Raw genomic sequence first — 24632 nt, forward strand, 5'->3', positions numbered from 1 at the left:
GCAGATGTATATATATGCAGTGTCTATCTGACCCCCATTAAGGTCACAGCACTGCACCCAGGAAAAGTGCTGACTCACTGCTGACTAAATCCTTCCAAGACCCCCTATCAACATCCCACACCCTGCTGCCCACTTATCTACAGAGGGCAGAAGAGCCACCAACAGCTGGTTCTGAAAGAAAGAAACAGCCGACCAAATAAGTCACTTCAAGGGTTTGCCCACCCTCCAACTCCAACATTGAAAAAGGCAGTATAACAAGGAAATACAAGAGTCCTGTAAAATATAATTTCTGGTTGAAGTGTTGAATTGTATTGGCTAATATATGTAAGGGATCATGTAAAGTCAACCTGTCATTATAGCACAATAAGTCTCAGATTAAGGAGTATTTCATAATGACTGGCTGACTGTACATTATAGCACTTATTACCATTTAAGTGGACCTGAAATATTGATTTGAGCTGAAACTATTCTTTTTATTTGAGAAGTAGGGGAGCGAAAAAAGTAAAGAGAGAGAGAGACATGTCAGAAACACAGTTAGGAAATCTGTTGTTTGGGACAACTGTCAGTTACACAGAGTCATCACACTGAAATATGTGAACGCTGAGTGCCACAACTGTTGCCACAATACTTTTAGTCTGTAAAGACAAAAAAAAATTGAATAAAAAGGACAGGAAAGACATTTATATAGTTAGAAATTATTTCTAATTCAAATGAATGCTGTTTTAAACTCTCTATTAAAGGAATTGTAAAAAAAAAAAAAAAAATGATAACATTTAAAAATGTTAAGCAGCTGTTTTCAGAACTGATAATCAGAAATGTTTCTTGAGCAGCAAATCAGGATCATGAGCGGCTGAAGACTGGAGTAATGGTAGGATTCTAAATAGAATAGAATAGAATTTAGAAGAGTTTTCCAAAAACCATTACTCTAAATGAATTGCAATCAAGTGATATTCTTCCACAGGACAAATATTAAGAGATAAAGGATTTGTATTACTTTCTGAAGTTTTTTTTTTTTTTTTTGTATTAAATTAAAAGTCTCCTTCAAACATTTCTGTGTCAGCTGTACAGGTTTTTGGATTTAAAAATGTGAATATAAAAATCGGCAAACTCTTTAAACTCTCCTGTTCACTGGTTTGCCGTTCTTCCACATCATAATTTAGTCCAGTTGACAACATCCCCTTCTTTCTGCTACGGAAGAATCACACAACAGAAATGTTGTGTTTTATCTGCGTCTCTCAGTCCTTACCAGCAGCTCCACAACCTGCACACACAGACATAGACACACGCATACTAACATTTAAGTTGGGGTTGCGTCTTCTTTTGTTGGGGGACGCAGGGTGCATGGCGTACCCCTCCCTAAACCAAAAATATTCCCCCACGCAGACCCCTCTCCCCCACCCCTGACAGTCTGTAGCACCACTGCATTGTCTGGAGGGCCAAGACAGGCCGCTTGTTGCTTGCCTTCTGTCTGTGTGCACAGGGCGCTCAACAATGGCTGCCTTTTAAATGAGACAGACAACTGAAAGAAAAAAGACGTCGTTCCTCCTGCCTGCTTTTCTCACCTTTTATCTGCTCGGCTCTTGTACTCTTTCCCTTTTCTCTTTCATGTAAGGCTTAATGCTCCTTTCATTCCCTCAAATTCTTTACATCTTAACTGCTGGCAACTGCTGTTGAATTTCCAGCACTTTTTTGGACTCTTCATGAGTGGAAATTTTCTTTCACCAAATTGTGGTGAATAGGAGACTAAATGAAATATTTTGTGAAAATGTTCATCTTTTGGTATATTAATGTTAATATACATACACAAGTATACAAACATGTAAGTATTATTACATATGTATTATGTTTATATTTTTTGATTAATAAAACACCACAATTTTATAATGCGTTAACCTGTTTTATTCAGACAGGAAGAAACAAATGAGCTGTGGGCTTTTATGTTTCTACATTTTTTAGTCAACTTCTGTATTACTGTCAATATTAAATCGAGTCTATTTTCATATCATTTTACGTTTGAATGTCCAAGAGACCCATATTGTGTAACAATTATAATAGCAATTTTTAAATGAACCTCATTTCCCATTCAAATTACTTAAATATGTTAATCAACACCTACACTCTTAAAAAATAAAGAGGGTTTTCTCACAGCAGTGCCATAGAAGAACCATTTTGGGTTTCTAAAGACTGTTTCAGTGAAGAGTTTTTAATAGAACCTTTTTTTTTGAAGAAGAAGAAAAAGAATCTTCATCTGTTTCTTCAGGACAGAAATGTGACTGATATTCATTAATCAAGAAAAAAAAATAAAAAGGGAATATCTGCATGTGCGCACCTATCAGATTATTAATTTTCTCTGAGAGCCTAATTATAATTAATGTAACACGAAGGACAAGGGGGTTATCAAATTAGTTTATAATTAATTGTGTTTATATTTATTTCTCTTAAGATTAGGAAGTGTCATTAAAAATAAACCGGACACTTTATAATCTACTCAAATCCAAGCAGAACACGAGGATTGATGACGTTCAATAAACTTCACGGAGCGTGTCGTCTGCTGTGGCTCCTCTTCGAACCCCAGCAAACAGAAAGGCCTCTTCCCGTCTGTGCTTCTCTAGTGTACATTATATTTGGAGCTGGTCACAGAGTATGGCGAGGCGCTCGGCAGCTATCTGCGTGGGCAGAATCAGTCATACCTCAGTGCAACGGCTGCCCTATTGATGCCATGTGCGCCGCTCTCCCCCAGTACGCTGGCACGCGGCTCCCACTAACTTCTGTGGTGGAGCTACATATAGCAGCCCAAGCTGGTAAAACACTCATCACATCGAGCCCACTACCCTTCGGCACAGCCAAATGTTTCCACAGCTGCCCCTTTGTCTCTGCTCCTTGAGTAAACAAAGGACAGATACAAATTAATGACCTAAATTCATAGTAAAAAAGCAAAGAGACAAACCCATTATGCTCCAACTGTCCGTTCCAACCAGATGTTAGACGCAGATTTGTATGTGAATGTCACAAATCAAATCTCAGCTCTCTGAAAAAATCAGCGAAAAGAGTGCACAACATTGTCGAGAAATATAAAATAGGCCGCTATTCAGACTTCCTCAAGAATACAAGCGGAAATGGATCTTAAGTTCAAAATGAGTTTGAAAACTAAATCTAGCACCAATTAGAAGGAGGTGCTGTGTGTGTGTGTGTGTGTGTGTGTGAGAGGAAGGGGGGCAGGCTTACAGCACGGGACCATCTGTGACAGTGGCCTGTTGAGTAACGCTCGCTGACTTAAAAGTGGTCAGCCTTTAGTGCATCTGTAGGCCAGGTTTGCAGAACAGCGAGATATTAGATAAAGCTGATTTGTTTGCTGGAAAACTGTACTTGAGGAGCTTTGGAAGCAGCCTGTGTGTGTGTGTGTGTGTGTGTGTGATGCAGGAGGAGGGGTTGGTCTTTGTACAAGCTGCTGCACATTTTCCCAGGTCCAACCCACGCCTTTACTGGAGCACCAGCCAGACATTAAAGCAGCATATACACATGAGCCATGTAAGACCACGTACACTCACGCACACGCACACACACACTCGCTCATCCGGACAGTATACTCAATCCACAGACCTCACGCACTGGAAAACATGTTTCCACCCACACGATCATCTACAGTAAATAAGATTATTGAACTGAAAGCAAGAACACAAACACCGTCTCACCAATCTGCACATCATCATTGCTCTGGCAAATCCTGCCAGAAGTTTCTGACAGAAAAAAAAGGCACGGAGAGGTTTAGGTTCTTATAATTTATTGCAGTTTGCACACAATTTAAAAATTTCACCAACAGCACACCAAAAGTACAAAACTAAACAGCCTCATAATTTACTTCCCTTGAGAAAATGAAACATACTATGATTGTCAAAGCTAAATGTCTAAATCCATAAAAAGAACAATGTCAACATAGCAAAAAATCTCAGAAGGGAAGCAATTACATGTGAAATCGAATCATCATCTTTTTTTTTTTTTTTTTTTTCATCCAGACACCGATTGTCCTTGAATTCAACAGATATTTATTATTTTCCTTCCCATACTCATTAGCCACCAAGTTTGAGTTTGACAGTTGTTCTTCACACTGGGGTTCCTGGGTTTCAAGTAAACTAAAGGGGTGTCTAATTTATGGATATGCTTCATAGGCCATTTCACAGCTTCATTTCCATTGAAAAAAAAAACTAACAAAAAAAAAAAGTCCAAGAAAGACATCCAGTATTCCAGCGACAGTTTCCAGTTTTCACCCTCTGAGTATAAGCTGATAACAGTAGTTTAAGGCGGTCAAGTACAATAGAAGCCAACGAAAAACATAAAGAAAAACAAAAGCATAGAAAACAAATCAACCCCACAGTTGATATTTTTTTTCTGTCACATTTTAGAGTGCAAAAGGTAAAAGTACCACCGTGCAAAACGCCATGAGGGGCATGCGCTGTTGGCAAAGCTCAACCTTTTCACTAGCCGTTGCACCAGCCTAATATATGGTAGGACAGTTCCTGAGGCCTGCATAGGCCCGTGTGCCGCACACTCCTGTCCTGCTCCAAACATGTGCGGAGCCCCCGGCCCTATCTAACTAAAGTAGTTCAAGCATTTCAGCACTATGTGAGTGACTGATCTTCAGCGATAAGCCATATGCTTTTCATTTTTCTTTGCTTTTTATTTATCTGGATTTGACAATGAAATTGTTTTTTTGTGAAATAAACCAACAAACAAACAAAATGAACATAATCTTCACACTGTTAATAAAAGAAATCTGCAAATTAAAAGAAAAAAGAAAACATTTTCAAAATAAACATTTTTCATAATCACAAATGCAGCAAAAAAAGTTAACGATCACAAATTTATAGATGTTTTTTTTTTCAGTGTAACAAAGTCCATTCAATTATGTTAATAATTAAGCATATACATTTGATAAAGGCCTCTTTTGCACATAATTCTAATTTCATTAAGCTTCAAAGGTGCAACCATCCTTGCCAAACACGTTCTAGTGACCAAAAAAAAAAAAAAAAAACGTATTTATTGAACAAACACACGCACACAAACCACTCAGATCAGAGTGTGTCGAGCTTTATGCTGTTTAAAGATCCTTCAGCTTCTCCAAATAGATGTGCGCTGCTGAGGACACCCATAAAGAAGAGCTGTACCATCAGCCACGCAAATGTGTCTTCATGGCAATCGAATCTGAAGCAAGTGCCAATTGAAAAGATAAATAAATAAATTACAAACAGAGCTGACATGATTCAAATGACAACAGCCAGTAAACAGGACACTGAGACAAACAGCAGTTGAGGACCCAGCACTGGGAAGAGCAGCGCGTGAGGAGATGCTAGCAGGAGCCATGCTAGCCTTCTGAACAATAAACATAGCGATCCAGCCTCTGCTGAGACCTGGCCCCTCGTTAACCCCCGAATCCTACAGCGAGTCCGAACCAAATCGCGTTGCGTGTGTAGATACTACAGCCTAACGTCAGTGCATTTCCAAAATCTTCACAGCCCAGAAAAAAACCACCTCACCAGAACCCCGATTCATTCTCTAATGAGAGGAAAAAAAACTCAAATCTACCAAGGAATCAAATTAGTTAATAAAAAATACACTCTCTGATGCAAAACAACAACGAAAGAAAGTTAAATAAAATTCATGCAATTTCTACAGCGGTAATATTAAAGGTACTTTTTTTTTCTCCACAGACAGGTGCCCTGACTGTAATGAATCAGTCAATTACAGTGTACAGCAATACAACAAGTCACATCTTTTTCAATATACAGGTCAGACATCATGCAACAACAGATTCCATTTTAAAAACGAAAAATTTGAATAAAACACTACAGAAATCTCTAGAAATGCAGCCGATGTAAAAACCAACCTCAGTAGCAAACGAGTGATGTGGAGAGACCGCAACTAAAATGCGAAAATGACTTCAAATCATATTAAGATAAGATAGAAAAAATGCGGCAACTGATATGAAAAAGGAGGCTGTACATTGCATGAGTGCCTTGTTTGTCTTCCATCAGTCAAGTTTCCTATAACGAGTCAAAAATGTACAAGAGCTTAAGTAACACAAGCTTGGAGCTTCCTCGTGGGATTTAAAGGACTGACCTGCTCACACACTATGTGTGTATGTGTGTGCATGTGCATAAATACACATGTATGCACGGCCACAGACACACATCAGGTATGTTACCTGCAAATTATAGTAGTGCACTATATATTCATACACACACACTCACTCAAACAAGAGACGAGTGTGTACAGGTAAATTTATGACCATAGTACCCGTTTAGTGTGTCCATAGTTTTTAACTCCTTGTCTATTACCTGAAATCTTCATATGCTTTTCATGGCAGATGTTCCTTGAAATTTAGGAGCGTATACAAACACTGTAAATTATATACAGTTGAAAATCCCAATGAATCATTTTTCTGTCAAAATTAGTTAGTGAGACCAGCACCCATTTTTATAAAAAACCCAAAGAGAACAGGAAAAAAAGAAAAGAGACCCTAAAGAGACCAGAAAATATATTAAAAGGAAATCAGTAGTAACATTTTCATGTGCTAGTAAAGTGCAATTCAACAAGATTTGCAATGTACATACAAGAAAAATGACTGATTCAGACCCTTCGGAAGTCACTCCACCTCACTCTTACCTTCACCTCTCTGCCCCAAAAAAATGCCACTCAGATCTCTCTCATTAATTTAACAAGCAGTTCAAACTGTCTGCTATAAGTTTAGCTTTCATTTCCACAGTTCTTGAGAGCTATCTTCCAGTGCCCAGTCTCTGACCGTGGGTAGATTGAGCGCCTCGCTTTTGACCGAGAGCGAGTTGACCAGTTCGCAGTGGAACTTGCGGATGTGTCGGTACAAGTCCCCTGACTGAGTGAAGCGCCGCTCGCACCACTTACAGGCGTGCGGCTTCTCGCGCGTGTGCACCACGGCGTGACGGCTCAGGTTGTGCGAGTACTGGAAGCTCTTGCCACAAGTAGTGCATGTGTAGGGCTTCTCGCCCGAGTGTGTCCGCTCATGGCGCTTTAACGTGTACATGCAGGAGAAGGTTTTGCCGCAGATGGAGCAGGTGGGGACGTTGACGTCGCCGGCTGGCTTGGACCGTACGCCTTCCTGCTCGCGGAAATGCGTGCTGAGGTGGATCTGCAGGATGTGTGGGCTGGGGAAGACCTTGTTGCATAAGGGGCACATAAAGATCTGAGTATGTGGAGACCCCAGCATGCTGGAGACGTAAGGCAACAGGGAGTTCTCGACCCCCACGGCCTCCTGTGCTCGCTCGCTGTCCCCTCCCAAGACGTCTGCGTCGTCGTCACCTCCTTTGTCGTCCCGCTCCAGCTCGCTGGCCAGCGAGGCCTCACGCAGGGCTGAGAGGTGAGCCTCCAGGCCCAAGCGCCGTTGTGCCACGAGGCTGAGGTGAGTCCCGTTGGTGCTGGGTGGCTCCTTGACACCGCTGTGCTCCATCTCGTAGTCACCGCTCACCAGCTCGTCATCGTCCGAGCCCGTGTCCTTTTCCACCTTGACCTGAACCAGGGCACTCTGGAGGCTGTCTGGGGTCACAGAGCTGCAGAAATAAGGGTTGCCAGCTATGGTCTCCCCAGGACCTCCGCCCAGACCGGACTTCACAGAGAGGTCAAGCACGCAATCGGTGTCAGCGGAGACTCTCCGAGACACAGCCGAGCGACGGGAGAGGGAGCCTGTGGAACTGCTGGGGCTACCGGCAGGAGATTTGCCAGCATTGGGGCCATGTGTTTCCGCCTCCCTGGGGCTCGTAGTGGGAGACGCTGTCCGGGCGGAAGGCAGACGCATCCACATGCTCCCCGGCTCCTGAGGGCTGTCCCGCTTGTTCTCCATGTCCTCGTCGTCACTCTGTAGCAGGTCGGCGGTGGCCGGCCGGCCCGTGCTTCCACCTTCTGAGAAGCTCTCCACCTTGTCCGAACAGCTTGATGCGTCCTCCTCGCGCTTGGTGCTGTCGGCCTCGGCCGTGGCCTTCTGCTTGAGCTTCTTCTTGCACACCTTGACGATGTCGTACATGTGGAGGTAGCTGGCAGCAGCCAGCACATCCTCCACTGGAAGCGATTTGAACTGGAGCTTTCCTTCGTACATGAACTCAAGCAGGAGAGCGAAGGCCGGGGCCGTGACAATGTCGCTGTTCAGATGAACAATGTCCCTTTTGTCTAGCTGGTCCTTGTAAAAGAGATGGAAGTACATGCTGCATGAAGCCAGCACTGCACGATGGGCTCGGAACTGGGCATCGCCGACCAGCACAGTGGAGTCACAAAGGAATCCCTGATGCCTCTGCTCGCTCAGACACTGTAGCAAATGTCTGCTGTGGTCTGGAAACTCCATGCTGTCTTCATAACCTGGAAAAGACCACAGATGTTAGTGAGGCTCACTGCAACAACAATTGTTTTGTCTGTAGCTCTGTGTGGAACTTCTCTCTTTTCCCACCCGCTCTGTCCCCTCTCTTTCTCTTTCTCTCGCTCCATGCACACAGACATACTCTCACACTCTAATTCTCCATCCCTCCCTCCCTCCACCCCTGTGGGAACACTGGAAAAATGTTCACCACAGTCCTGACATAAAAGGATTACAAAAAAGCACATGCAAAAAGAATAACAGCACAGATTATATATTAGGCTAATTGCATTTTCCTCGCTTGTGCAATTTAAAGTACACAGTTGTGCGTTTAATATAACATTTTACACCAACCAGTTTAATTAAAAGTTTAAAAGCACGAGACCAGGGAAATTAACACAAAAATGTAAATGAAAAATATCCCAATTTTAAATTAAACTTAAAGCAATTCTCCCGTTCGCATCCCATCAGTACCGTTTGGATATAATCAGATGGCGTGATGTAAGAAGCTGAAGTCCTGATTCCACAGATGCCTGCGCGAGAGAATCTTTCCTGTTTTCCCTCTCTGTGCTCCTGGAGCAGTTATTTATAATAACCCACTTTGGCCAGGACGTCAAGTATAGGTAACAGGCTTACAGGTACACAAACAGCTCACCATCATGGGCACACTGCATAAGTATACTAAGTACCATGATCTCTGAGGTAATGACAACTGAGGTTGCAGAATATCAGCATGACGTGCGTAATCAAAGACGGACAATCTGCAAATAAAATATGCACTAAAAATATACATTATCTTTAAAAAAAAAAACACAAACAATTTACAAATTAAAAAAAGTTTTAAAATAAAATAAACGTAAAATAAAATTATGAAATCACACCTGTTACCCGTGGAGATTGTTCCCGTCTAAAAAAATGCACCGGCGTCATGTTCAAGCAGCAGACTTAAATGGACTCATTTGAATCTTCATTTAAATCTGATTGGGATAGCGAGCAAAAAAAAAAACCAGCCCACCCCAAAGAGTGTTCAGACCTTCATTAATGAGGGGCTTATAGGGGGACAGGGGGATAACAAACCTCTCGCCAGCCCTCTCCTCCCCCTTTTCCCCTCCCCAAATCTTTGGAGAAATGGAACATCCTCCCCAAAGAGGCGGTCCACAGCAGATTTACAATACAATCACTTTAAGTGCCCCGTAGTCCACATCAATCCTAATCCTTAAGATGGCTAAAAATAAAGATTGCAGGACAGCTCGCAAGGTAGCAGCGATCAAATTAGGAGACTGGGAGGACAGAGAGGGACGGAGAAGGAGGCTTATGAACATCTGATCCAGCTGACTGAGACCATATGGCAGCTGCTGCCCAGATAAAGAGATTAAGACTAGGAGGAGTGCGATTACAGCTGTCTAGCCAATTCAGGCAGCTCAAATCTGCAAGTTCTAAATTAGTCCTTACAAACAAGAAAAAAAGGAAAGAGTTGGGCAAAAGCCTGACGAAGGGACGTTTTGAAGAATGCGCGATTATATAAAGTTGCGGATTTATTTAGCTAAAAGCATTTCTGCATTTTCGCTCGCTTTGGAAGATTTAGAAGATATTGTTACTTAAAGAAAAACAGGTTTTAACAGTGAATCAACGCATGAGAGTTTCTAGTTATAAATCTGTAATACTATATTGAACTACCCTACCAACGGCGCTCTATACTGTCACAACAGAGCAACAATTTGCCATTGAGAACGAAGCAACCAAATAGAAGACCTGCAAACAAACAGAATAATCAAACGCTTGCCTGGAAACCTCTTCATGGCAACTAAAAGTGTCACTTGTCCCCCAGCCTTGTCACACTACACCGGCTCGAAATCCTTTACTTCCCATTTCACACACTCTGATGGCAGACACGCAAAAAGACTTAATGAGAGCTCCCTATTCAAAACACATCCCTGTTGCCCGGACCCCCCTGGTACAGTACCTGCAGTACGCATCAACTTGATTAAGTCCACTGTTGTGGTAGCGCCGGCTGTAACTCCCTTCGCCGAATCAATGAAAGGGTAGAGACGCGAGAGAAAGAGAGAGAAAATCAAACTGTGAGGGACAGATGCAAAGTGGAGGAGATGTTGGAGGGGAATGCGATGCCTCCTCCTGCACACAGATCCGCACACACACTAACTCCCAGTCTGTGCGTTAGAAGAAAAGACTGGGGGATGGCAGCCTGTCAGCTGCTCTGACATCATGTTCAGATGGAAATGCTACCTCCAGCTGTGCTCCTTTTAGTGCCATATGCTACTCCTCTACACTCTTGCCACCAGCCTCTCCTTTATACAACTTTGTTTCTCTTTCCCCCCTTTAAAAAACGGGAGGAAGGGAAGTGTTGTGAGGTGCTTCTGTAGAAAACTAGCCAACTCCCCCCTTTAGTTGTAATCTCTCAGCAAAGAAGAACTTGGAAATGGGTCCGTCTGAAAGCCGACACTTTTTTTCTAACCTAGTTTCCCGCACTGAGAATTTAAATACCCTCAAGTTTTTTTTTTCCTTCTCCTTCCAGTAACCATAAACAAAGGCCAGCACAGCACATTTGCAACTGACAAATCCATGCAGCTGATCTTGTTTTCGACTTCTTTATGGTTCACCGGCCACACCATTACCGTCATTCATTTTACTAACCCTTTGGACAACTGAAGAAAAATAAAGAAATAAATAAGATTTTAGAATAGGCTAATGTAGGCTACCCATTTTTCCCGCGTATTAAATTTGAATGACTATTAATAATCTCCCAAACTAAAGCAATGGGAACAATCATACAGGCCTAAGAAGTATGGTTCAAACAAAAGGCACTGTATTCCTCATTACTTCTTAAGTATCTCACTCATAGTGCGAACCAAACAAGTTTCCTGCTACCATCAAGATCAGAAAAACAAAGATACACAAATATAACCTGAAGGTGTCTCCTGAAAGATGTCACCTTCATGAATAGGAACAGATTATTTCGTGTTTATTTATTTATTTATAACTAATTGATATTCATGAATATTTTTAAATGCATAAAAAGCCACAAGAATTAAGAGTTTGCTGCATCTGTCACGTGCATTACACTTGGTCTCAGGGGTTTTTAAGCTAATAAGAGCTTCTCATTCAATATGCAGTTGAACGATTAGGCTTTGCTTATTACGTGTTTTGGTTTACAAAGCAATTGGTAAACATGAGGGTAAAACGCTAGCGCATTGTTTTATACCGTGACATGTCAAAGGGAACTTGTTTTCAAACCTGGGAAGTTGTCCTGAAAGTCTTATCCGAATGGTGCCAAGTTAGCCCCTTCTTCAAGTTAAAAGCTACGATGCAAAACAAACAGACATAAGATAAAACAAACTACGAGTCCACCGAGGTAGGAAATGGTATTAAAGCAGGCTACACCTACACAAACACACACACGCACGCACGCACGCACGCACGCACACACACAGAGCACTGCCGACGGTCTTTCTCTGGATCCTGACCCCGTACGTTCAGGAAAAGCTAGCTTGTGAGGCTAACAAATAAAAAGTAAGCGTTCAAACTGCAGTGTTACAGTTTTGCGACAGGCCCCGATGCCACGCGCTCGAGCAACTCATTCTGCGCGTCAAGACCGACAGTCGCGTGAAAACGATCGCTACTTTTCCCCATAACAATCCAGTCCGTGCCTCCAACCCCCCTTTCATCTCCTTAAAGAGCACCTCGTATCACAGACACTTACAGACAACCAGCTCCAGCGTCTTCCTGCTTCCTCCGTCTAATCCTCTCAGCGAGAAAAACAACTCGATTGACTTTCAACAGCTTTCCATAACAACCTGCAGTGGCAGGAAAGACGGAGCAGGCGAGCGGAGCGACGAGAGCTGCGGCAGCCAGATGTTTCCGAGCTGTTGCTACTCAACTCTCCTGTAAAGAGGAAGCGCTTGACTGGCAGCGCGCAAGCCAATGGAAGAGGCGAGAAGAAAAGCGAAGGCAAATTGGAAGCTGCCGCTGAGGGGGGAAGAGGGAGGGATGTCTCTTTCTCGGCGTAGGTTGACACCAGGCAACAGTGAGAAAGCAGAAAAAAGGCCGAGCGAGCGGGTTCCTCGAGCAGACTGGCGCAGCGCGCGGATCGAGGGACATTGCGCAATGTTACGTGGGTACTGTAGTCACGGGCCGAGCAGCGGTGAAGAACAGGTGCACTGCAACTTCCTCCAGCGCTGCGGAGAGATGGGGGCACGGGGACAGCGACACGGCCGCTTACACCTCTTCTGAATCAGGAACAGTGGCGCCAGTGTCTGATGTAACTCTAGAATTACTACTACAAAATAAAACGGAAAGAAACACTCTAAAGTGAAACATTAAATTTGAGTAGCGCTTATCACTTACAGATATTTAGCGTCAAGCGGATGAAAAAAAATACTTGGGTTATTGTAATTGGATATTTTGTTTTTATTCTTGATTATCATCATCATCATCATCTGAAATGTTACCAAGTCCTTTCCTTAGTGGAAGCTTTAGTTTGGGAGATTATTAATAGTCATTCAAATTTAATACGCGGGAAAAATGGGTAGCCTACATTAGCCTATTCTAAAATCTTTTTTATTTTTTTATAATTTAAGGAAATTTGTAATGCAATGTACCCCAGTGTATGTGTATATGGTTACCGAAATGTTTGTACTGTCGCTACCACCGTAATATTCTGAGCTATAGCCTACACTACAATTAAAAAAAAGAAAAAAAACTTTTTGTTTGGAAAAATAAACATATAAATAATTTATAAATCTTTACATAAATAATGAAATGCAGTTAGATAAAGACATATAATTAATATATAGCCTAATGTAATTAATCTAATCTAATAAATGCTATCAAATTAATAAATGGATTGACCATTTGATCGACAATGACCCTAAATAAAAACACTGGCAGCAGGATTTTATAAAATGTAAAGAAAATACAATAATCTATCATAAGCATTGTGCTGATGGCTGGATTCGTGTGCTTACATGCCATATATGCAGATTGTGTGTGAGATCGCGGCGTCGACAGGTGAACGTTTGCAATGCTAAGTATGTGCAATGGTCCACAGATGCGCCAAGTTCACTCAGGAGCTCGTGAACACAGTCACGTGTTTGTCATATTTGGCTGCTGAACGCACCCGCCCATCAGCATCCACGCTCCCACACTCACGAGTCCCAGTAAACTAATTGGCGTTACTAATACATTTCAAAACAAACCACTGTCCTACTGGTACCGTAATGTTGACATAATAACATTATAATTTAATGCAAATAATTGCTTCATTAAGCTGATGTGGCAAATGAGTCCAGGCATGTGATGTGTTGGTGTTTTCCATGTCGTCACTCAACAATATTTCCTCTGTACAAGAGTTATCATTCACAACAGGTCACATCAATTATAATGAAATATATGTTGTTAAGTTTTCATGAATTAGCTTTTCATTGATCTAAGGTTGTATATTAATAAAACACAAGTGTAATTTGAATGCACAGATATTTTATTCAGTCTTTAGGCAATATAGTAATATTTCATTATTATTATTTCATTATTATAATAATATTTCACTCTTTATTAAGCAGTAATGCACAATCCCCAAACTGTTTTCATGCAGAAACTGTCTGTTTTACATATTGTTGCAACTATTAGCATAACTGCTGTTAGTTCTCTGCACCACATAATCAACAGGCACGTTTTGATCATCCCAAATGTCTTTTGGAGATGACAGTCTCTTGAATGCGGCGGTGCCATCAGCAAAGCACGGCTGATGTTTGAAATGATATTTACTGGAGTTATCTCCATCTGTTCAGACTGAAGTCAAAGATGTGAGACCTCGCTTCTGTGCAGCTAAGAGCAGTTTTCTGAAGAGCAATAGAGGACTGATAAAAGGCGTTTTATTTTATTGTTACAGTATAGAAATAATCAACTTGGATTTATTAACTGAAAACTGTTACAAGTGTATATTTTACAGCAGTTATAATAAATTCTAATGAATTTAATTTATTATATTTGGCATGTAAATTCATCTTACAAATGCCTTCAGAAAGATAAGGGTTATGCTGTACAGCAGTGTGAATTTGCAAGATATTGATTTTGTATGGTTATGCTTGAAACTGTAATGTAAGTTTAAAAAGAAAATGTGCAAACACAAAACAAGACTATGTTCTGTATTTATGTGTACATATACAGTATATATGTAATGCTAGGAGAGCCAATGAATTCACATTTGACAGTTTATTCTAATCAGGTACTTCTGCATTCCCACCTCTTGGGGTCACTGTGGAATCCATGTTTGTGGATTCTTTACTGCATTCACTCAACTTCCACCATAAACACAAATATGGTATAGCTGATGCCTTTATGCATTCTTACATGCACTAGATTATACATACTTACCACTTTTTAGAGTATATGTTATGTGTAATTTAGAGTAAAAACAGGGAAAGTTGGGAATATTAATATATTTGTGGTGGAAAGCTTTTGTACATTCTCATCCAAATCATGAGGACTTTCCTCTGGAGATGAGCTATTACACAGACCTAAACACATGTTTATACAAGTACTCTGTCCTTTCTGATGGGATTAAACATGCACTAGAGCAGAAAGCTTGTCCAGCTGCACAACTACAACAAAGACCATGAACAATGTACAGCCCCAAACGCAAACATTAAGTAAATTCACCGCTCACAGCAGGTATGAATTATGTCATCCATGCAGAGAGCAATATATGAATTCAAAGGCCTGAAACCTGTGGTCAGTTTGAATGCTCTACGGTTAACAATACTGGGTTTGTGTGCAGATCTTAAATACATTTATTCTCACTTTGAAGCCATAGAGAGCAACGGGATGTGTCCCTTCTCTGGCCTGGGTTCTGGCACTAACATATGGACCGGTCACTTTCTTAGTGTCAGTTAAAGAAAACTTTTTGATGGGAGTGAAAATAAGGCTGTTAGGGATAAATGTAAATTTAATGGGGTTTATTATTATTAGTGGGTTTAATGCATTTAATAGGTTTTGTTGTCGTTTAAAAACATTCCAGTTGTTCAGCTGATGAAACATGATATTTATAATCTTTCCGGGGGGAAAAACCTAAACAAAAACTTTTTTTTGGACATTGTGGAAAAGTTTTGGAAGCTGTGAAAATTACATGATCTAGGACCTTTATACAGTGTGTGCCATTGTAAAACTGTAAGTCTATCCCTCACAGCCTTGTTTCCATCCATTTTAAATTCAGTGTGGCGTCTAACAGTGCCTGTGTGTGTGTGTGTGGGAATGAATAATGATTTACATCAAATATTATCAATAAGAGCTTCTATTACAGTTGAATTGGATAAAACATACTTTTGCATTCAGAGGAAGGTTTTCTCATACCTTTTCTAAGAATGTACCCATCATTATAGCAGATGTTCAAGAGTGGCTTATGATGATGAAGAGCTGGACAGCAACATCATAATATGATCCACACCATCTCAGTACTACTCACAACTAACAACACTTCAGAGGTGTCCAACTCCGGCTGGCAGTAGGTAGGATTGTGATATTTATAATAAACCCAAAGAAAGTGTCCAACTAGCAACTCTGTGGATCGTCATCAAACACTTCAGCACGTGAGGCAACTTTAAAATAACTGCACATTGTGGGGATCTTAAGGAGTGATAGTAAGCCGAGCTCTCAGTACAGGATTCATATGATGAACAACATCAGAAAAGAAAGAAAAGTTGGATCCTATACAAGAAACCTGCTGACACAACACAGCACCTAGCAGAAGGCATAAAGCAGAAAGGAACAGCGTATATTTATATAACACAAGCACGTCTGGGGGTTGTGCATAAAAATAAATAAAAAAAGTAAGGCATAGCAGAAATAAAAAGGTTTTTTTTTTTTTTTTTTTTTTTTACAAATCGAGGTGTGGATAGAGTAGTGCATAAATACACACTTACAACTATAAAACTATATGAAATCTGCAGTGATGCCACAATGAAACATGAGCCCCAGCAATGTCACCCTTCCTCCACACCCAGCACAGACAGACAACAGAGAGACGTGTTCTCAGGGGAGAGGATGAGCTGGAGAGATGCGGCCGTATCATCAGATGGGCGATCACACAGTCTCGGGAGAACAGTGGGATTGTTTATCTGGAGCTCAGTCTATTCCTCCTCTCTTGGGACACTGCAGCAGCACGTCACCCAGTGCACACAGCACCCTCACAATTATTACACCTCATAATAATTAGCATTTAATGAAGCACCCAGCCATATGGACGTATCCGTCTTTTACTGGTGAAAGCATGCTGATAAATGAAGGTTAATGTTGGGTGATAAATAACGCAGCTGGAAAAAGTGCTATAGCTCTGTGCTGAAATACAAATGTGGGGCAAAATATATTATGACTATTAGTCGTTCGAGTAGGGTGTGTGTTTCCATTAAAAACAACGTCAAATATAACCAAGCTAACGCTTTGAGGCTGAGAGATATACTTTTAATGCGATCAAAAAGGGTTTTTAGCACTATTTATTTAGCATGAGCTTTATATCATAAGATCTGAAGTGCACATGAGCAAATTAACAATTTTATCCTCAAAAATCTTTTCCATTTTAAAAGAGATACCTGTATTGGTTAAAATTGGCCTTAATATTGGTGGTATTATTGCCTATTGCCTAATAGATTATGAATACAAAAGCTATCATAATTCAATGAGAGTCTATGTCTACGTCTGTACACTAGTGTCATCAAACAATAAGTAATAGTTTATCAGATCACATCTTTAAGATAAACTTAAGATCACCTAAGTAGACTCAACTGTGCTATTTTGGAATGTTACTATATCTGTATTTAAAAAAAAATATTTAGTCACCACTTGTAGTAAACTTGAGTTTACTGTAGGAAAGATGGTTCAAGTGGTAACAAAATACACTTTTTAAATACAGAGATAGTAGATAGTATGTTAAAAGTGCACTTTAGCTCATAGTCATGGAGTCCCAAAATAGCACAGTTGAGTACACTTAGATGATCTTAAGTTTACCTTAAGAAGTACTAAAGAATCATTTTTAGTATATTAAGAACAAAATAAGAGCACAAACATACAGCACTTAAAAGTACATTATGGAAGAATTTGTTTTTCACCTGGGAGAGCTTATTGGCTAATGAAAAAAAAAACATTATGCATTTGGAAGATGCTTTTATCTAAAGCGATTCATTACAGTCTTACAGTCTTAATAGGAAATCAGTCAATGTTGCACTTGTCAAGTGAAATTATGTACCCGCTTTGCAACATATAATTAAATCTAATAAACGCACCCTAAAAATCACTTCCTGCAGATCAGAGGATCCGGTGACATTTTTAACAGAAGCTAAGAACAATAACATTTCAAGTAAATAATTCATGCCCTACCTGTCTCACTTGCAGCCCTCTTATTAGGCAGGGGAACAGCTGTTCTTTCCCACAGCACACCCAAAGCCTCTGGAGATGCTGCATCTGTTTGGGGGGAGGGCACATCCTCTAAGGTTCAGGCGTCAGGGGAAACTGCTGTGTGTTTAACTTGTTTATCCACAGATGGTGGAGATCAGGCCACAAAAAGGAAGCTTTCGTTTAATTTCTCAATGCTTCTTCTCTCTGTTGAGCAATTCTTACATACATGCTTACACAAGTTGTGATGGTCATGCCCTTTGAATGGATTATTTGTGAAACCAGTGTACCAAATGTTACTGTAAGTCCAAGATATTAATGTGTTGTGTTATGATTTCAAGGTCTAATACACATTCACATCTGCTTATAATAGAATCTGGAGCAGTGCGGTGTGTGACGTGCCATTGGTAATCCAGCACTTCCAGCAACCCTGAAAAACTCTGAAATTCTCATTTTCATTTGCTGAATACATTGTTATATTAAAATGGTAACAATTTATAATAAGGTCTGGTTTTATTAACATGAGTTGAAACATGTACTAAATATGAGCAATATCTTTTTACAGCATTTCATGTTCATGTTAGTTTATCGTGCATTAATTAATGTTAACAGCTGTGTTGGGGGCAGAGGCGTCATACCCATTCAAACAGATTCTTGAGCCAAATAGATTTTGCAGCTTCCAGAAGACATAAAATAGCCAAATAATATATATTTTTTAATTAAGCAGTAATTAATTAGTAATTAAGTTTATTATACAAATGTATTAGTAAAGGTACAAATTCACATTAAAAACTGTTAACCAGTGTAGTTCAATTATGTTAACAAATGAAACTTTTGAATCTATGTTATCATTATATATATGTTATGCAGCCCTGCTGATATTCAGACCTATATCTTAAATGAGAGTGCAATGTTCTTTTTATACATTTCAACAACAACAACAAAAAAATATTTTGGAGGTTGGAGGCCCTCTGGAGGTTGCATTTCTTAGTCGCATATATCATCTAGTGTGTCTCGTTTTAGAAAAGTAACCATTATAAATTGGACTTATTGCTTGAAGAAGTAAATCACAAATGTGAACTCCAGATACATCTTATTCCTTTAATGAATTAGCATTTCTGAATGAATCACTTAAAATTGAATGATTGTCAATGTTGGTCACCACTGGTGTAACATTGTAACATTCAGAAGGAGTCACTTTAAAAGCCCACAACTTACATATAAAAATGATATATAACAAAACAAGTCTTTGCTGCATTTCAAACTTGATAGGACACTCAGTGGTCTTAAAAACCCACATCATGACAGAGACCTGGTTTGGACTAAGCACTATTCCCTCTCTCACTCTCCAGCCTCTTCTCAGGCCTGTAGGGGGATGTTTTCCCGGGGTAGGTGGAACACAGATGTGTGGCAGCTCTTGCATTGCTGGGAGAAGAGATGGCTGACTACCTTTTGGCTTGGAGGCACCATTAACCAATTTGCTATCCAGATGTCCATCAGTGAGCAGTGGCCAGCTTTGTGCCAATCTGAGCAGTCCAGACACATACATCTGGGCAAGACCATTATATTCACAGTCTCAGACTCAACCCCCACACACAATCTGTTATTTTTTCGTCTGTGAATCCAAAAGCATGCCTCAGTATGGCCAAATGTGTGTGTGTGTGTGTGTGTGTATACAGTAAGTGTCACTTTTAGTGTGAAGCATGTGTTTTTTCAGTTTCTTTACTTTATAAGTATAGCATACTTCATACAATAGAGGATTTTTCTATTGTTGTATACATTTCATGTAACAAAGACTTAGTTCCAGTCCTTGATTCTGATTGGCTGAGTAACTTTCCAAGAGCACTCAAGGGCCAATAACACTATACATTTAATTCCACGGCCAATTAAAAGTATTAATCCCAAAACCTCTCTAGTGAACTGGAATGTTGCTCCCTAGAAAATCCCACAATGCACCACAAAAACTTGGGGGCATCAATGCTAATGGGAAAAATTTATATTTTTGCTGGTCAAGCATTAAAAAATTACGTCAGAGATATCTCTCTGGCTGTTTTTGATAAATGACATTGGTGACTTTTTACAATTCAAAAAAGGTGTTTCCATGTCACCAGAAACACGTCTTTAGGGAAAACATTATGTCCTTATAAAATAAATACTTTTTTTTTGTATAATGTATTCAGTGAATTGAATGGAAAAGTTTAAGATCATTACTCATTATTGACTCAGAAATTAAACATCACTGCTTGGAGACATGCCATGGTTTATTTTGCTGTGGCTTGGTTTGGAACTATTTACATTGACGGAGGAATAAAATGTGACAAAGTCACTCAGTAATAAATTCTTGTTTATGGAACTATTGCTTTTAACTTCTTTGACATACAAAAAGTGGAAATGCATAGACCTATCCAGTTAATTGGTTTGCTTTAAATAGATTTGCAGGAGAAATAAATCGCATAAACAGAAGCAAAGATGAACAATTTTCCTATTATCATTCAGTCCCACGGTCCGCCTGATTGATGATACCTGTACGAACAGTGTGTATATGTACCATAACCACAACCTCTGCCAGTGCGAACATTTGCCTTGTGGCACCAATTCCCAGGAATGTCTAACCTGTGCCAGCTGTTGGAGACAAGCTACCTGTGCCAACGGTGGCGGGAGCTGCCCACCACATCATCTGTTCCAGCGTTTCCATCTGTAGCATTTGTACCGATCCTCCTCTCTCTGCATCTGGACCCTCCAAAGAAAGCTTTCCAATAGTGCTGGCCTTGACTATGGCTGCCAACCAGGCCAGATGTTCGAGCTGTAAGCCTTGGGCTAAATCAATGCAGCTCTCCGCTCATTATTCCAGGGCTGATGAATTGCAAGTGGCTGTTTTTTCAGCTCACTCTACAACAAACCATCCATCAGAGAGAGCGAGATGTGAGGAGATGCAGTGGTGGGCTTGTCTAAGGAGGGGCTTGCAGATGTGCCTTTCAAGACATTTGGCAGATTATGGGAATGATTTTTGTAAAGTTAGCCTCCTTGTAGTGCCTTCTAGATCTCCTAAAGCAGTTGACAAGGATGTCTATTTTTTACTCAGATATTTATATGTGGACATGACGCTAGTTACAGTATCTAGCTAACCACCTTGGGTCAGTCTGATTAAAAAACGAATCAATCAGACTTGACTTGTGAAGTAAATCAAATGATTCACTGAAAAGATCTGACTCAAAAAGATTTTTTCCATAACCAGACATCATTATTTTTATGCATAAACCTTCCAAAGAGAGCTTCTATTTCTTCCATTTATTTTTCACATGGGTTACATCATGCAATATATTCTGAAAATAAAAATAAAGATGTAGGCCTATATCAATTTTGGTAAAAATAACATCCATAAAAACACTTATAGGGAAAACTTAATTTATTCCTTTTTTATCTTTGTTAGATTGTGTTAAAAAAAATTTATCTGGTAAGTATTAAATATTTCTTCAGTTTGAGTTCCAGTATGCTTTTGATCATGGCAGAACCACATGGAGACGTATATTCACACTGCACACAAATGACTGAGTACAGTGAGCAAATTTACACACACACCCTTTAATGATAGATGCAGAGACATAAAATATATTAACCATTTGACTAAGAATCTTATGTAATATGCTCCCCATTTCAAATGCTCTATACATTCAAAAACAAAAGAATTGAAACGAAACCCTTAATTTTCACCAATATCCAAAATGTAGTTAATTTCTTTCCTTTAGCTACACACTGTGAGTAGTTATACAGGTCCCATTAAAATAAAAAGTATTCTGTGGTGCATTAAATCATTACAGATCTTGAAGAAACCCTGTGACAAATGCATTTCTGTAACATTTGCAACAATCACACTGTTAAAAAATATATTTGTTTATACTGTGACAAAGCTTAAAAAACTGTGATCAACTTCCTGTGTGAAAAAGCACTCACCACGATTCAGCAAAAGAATCTTCACAGAGAAGATTCTCTGCATCCTGGGAGGTTCCACGTGATGTCTGCACCTTGAAGATGAGCCAAGACAAACATACGTCAAGACATGAAGAAAAGAAAAGTGGGGAGATATGTCATCCAGTTGTTGTTTCGCAAATACAGTCTGTGCCTCCAGATGTGTATTTTTCAGTCCCTTTGTCCCCTGTGAAGGCATGTTGAGCCCTCAGAGAAAAATGAAAACCAACATCACTAAACTTACTTGTGTCCAGCTGTTCCCAGTTGTGCCCATCCCGAGGAAGAAAACACCACAATGACAGAAAACAAATTTAGTACGACAAACATTCCATGAAAGAGAGAGAGAGAGAGAGAGAAATGACATCACTATTTAAAAATGTTTTAGGACATCTGACAAAAACTCTTTTAAATCATTGTTCTGTACTAAAATTGAAACAGCCAGAAGTTTAATTTTGCAAAGTGCATTGACTTTAACAGGATAGGCATGGGAATAATAAAATAAACATCAGGTTCATTTAACAATAGTTTTAGTACCTTTAAGGAATAATCATTTAATAACAAAGACATGCAATTCCATTGTCCAAGATCTGATAACAAAAATCGGTAGCACTTTATTTTACAGTCCTGTTCCTCATGTACATACTATGTACTTATTATAGTAATTACAATAACTATGTATTAACTAGGTACTAACCCTGAACCTACCCCTAAACCTAACCCTATCCCACGTAGTTACCTTGTATTACCAGAACTTTCTTAGATAAATACACTGCAAGTACACTATAAGCACATATAAGTACACGTACTGTAAAATAAAGTACAACCCAAAAATCATTATCTTTTCAGTATTTAAAAAAATGGGGTTGTATGCCTATTTTTCCCATATATATAGTAGGCAAAAACAGTATGTTAAAATAGTATTTCAAATTTATAAGGTAGCAAAAATTCTGAAAGTGCCTGAATGACCTACTACTTCTGGAGAGATTCAGATGGACACTTTACTATCCCATGAGGCCATGGCAGAGGAGCTGTAAATGGCAGTGAAGCGACGCAGCTGATGCTGGCAGGTCACATGTCACTGACAACTTGAATGTAGTGCATCCAGATTACATTCATACTGCACACATTCTTACTTTTTTAAATGGTTGCAAAGTAAGTACTTATTCAAAAGAAGTAACTACAGTACTCATCGACTATTTCAAACACAGCCATGGGTGTATAAAATGTTTGGTTCCCAAGCTGAAACAAAGCTGTTTCATGATGTCAGTTTGTAGGCCAACTTGGGAAGCTAATTGAAAGTGCTAATAATCCATCTGTATCATCTTACATAAACACACAAATAAAACAATTTTTAAAGGAATAGTGCACCCGAAAATGAAAATTTGTACAAAAAAAAAAAAAGTAACTTTTGAAACACATTTGGAAAAATGTAGTATTGCTCACCAATGGATCTTCCACAGTGAATGGGTGCCATCAGAATGAGTCATTTCTTCACATTTGTTCTAATGAAGCAACCAACATTTTTAGCAAAATTAAATTTTTGACTGAACTTTTCTGTAACACTGCTAGCATTAACCAAATAGCTACCTTTTTGGACTGTTTTCACAAATCAACAACTGCTATTATAAAAACAGAATTTTCTTCTGTGTTATAGAACTACTAAGTGCACTCAGATGAGGAACAATATAGTTCTCTCTCACTCCGATATGACCTTGACATATGGCTTGGCTGACAGTCTGAGAGCCTTGGCTGTGAGGCGGTGAGGTTGGATGGCACCCTATAGTTCCCCAGCATGCATCTGGAAAAGTAGGATGTGCAGGGGGTGTGGCATGGATGTAGTGTGTGGCACCTAGGGGTGTTTGGGGCACCGCTGGCATCATGACTATCTATCAAGCCCAGATGTCACACCCAAGTAACAGCTGCACTGGCTGGGGGCAGTGAGAGACTGTTTTCCTCATCCAGTGGACCTGCCAGAGGCCACCGCATCCAACACAGAGCACAGCAGAGAGTCCTCAGAAGTGCCACTGCTTAACAAAATATACAGAGTTAAAACTCTGCTAGAAAAATAAAACTAATTATTGAGTCCATCCAGTTGAAATGGGCAGATGTGGCTCTGTCGCACACAGAAAAATGTAAAGTGCCAGAAAAGCGCTATATAAATGTAATGAATTATTATTATTATTATTAGAACACTGTCTTGCATACAAATCCTGGAGTGAACTTCACAAGCTGTATTGTAGTATTGTTGTATTCTCAGTTTGACCTAGGTTTTAAATGAATATTCATGTCCACACTCACGTCTGGGCTCTCCATCCTGCCAGACAACACAGGTCATAAGCATTATTTTACACGTAGACCAACTGCAGTCAGTTAAAATTTGCAATAGTCTATCTTTGCAAAGTAATTTAACATTGAGAAACAAATCAAAAAGTGTGCTATCATCGCCAAAAACATGCAAATGTAAAGACTGTGTCTTGATGGTCTCTATAAGACAAAATAAATGAATACATAATTTAAATGAAAAATATGATTTATTTCTGGGGAATCTCAGATGAACAGACATCCTTACTGAACTCTGCCCTCTGACACCCCCAACACCCCCCCCCACACACACACATACACCGACCCCCTCCTCATCTCTACATCTGATTTATTTATTTATTTACAACGAGGCAAAAAAACAGCAACTTTGTTATAACTTGCACTACTGTCTGTTCATCCAGAAACACTGAGTAATCCATTTGCACACTGGAATATTTTCTATGCACTTTACTGTCCATTGCACTAGTGTAAATGATGTTCATATGTTCATAGTTGCTGCCTATAGTGTACATACACTTTTAGATAATCTAGCTGTATAGTATGTTCATAGGAACACCTATCTGTATATCATGCT

General features: G+C 39.8%; 1 protein-coding gene across 7 annotated transcripts; it reads right to left on the bottom strand.

Annotated features, from left to right (window-relative positions):
• Positions 1-3764: 3764 nt before the first annotated feature.
• Positions 3765-17873, bottom strand: LOC127970301 (zinc finger and BTB domain-containing protein 18). 7 transcript variants are annotated; one of them, XM_052572795.1, is made up of 3 exons: positions 9253-10328; positions 8846-9132; positions 3765-8376 (listed from the first exon to the last, which is right to left on the bottom strand). In XM_052572795.1, exon 3 carries the CDS (start codon positions 8360-8362, stop codon positions 6749-6751), a length of 1614 nt encoding a protein of 537 aa, XP_052428755.1. In that variant the 5' UTR covers positions 8363-8376; positions 8846-9132; positions 9253-10328; the 3' UTR covers positions 3765-6748. The 7 variants fall into 7 exon arrangements, with proteins under 7 accessions (XP_052428755.1, XP_052428756.1, XP_052428752.1 ...); XM_052572796.1 differs by lacking the exons at positions 8846-9132; positions 9253-10328 and adding an exon at positions 17756-17873; XM_052572792.1 differs by lacking the exons at positions 8846-9132; positions 9253-10328 and adding an exon at positions 12090-12605.
• Positions 17874-24632: the final 6759 nt, after the last annotated feature.

Source organism: Carassius gibelio, chromosome B13, assembly GCF_023724105.1.
Source record: "Carassius gibelio isolate Cgi1373 ecotype wild population from Czech Republic chromosome B13, carGib1.2-hapl.c, whole genome shotgun sequence".
Taxonomy (NCBI): domain Eukaryota; kingdom Metazoa; phylum Chordata; class Actinopteri; order Cypriniformes; family Cyprinidae; genus Carassius; species Carassius gibelio.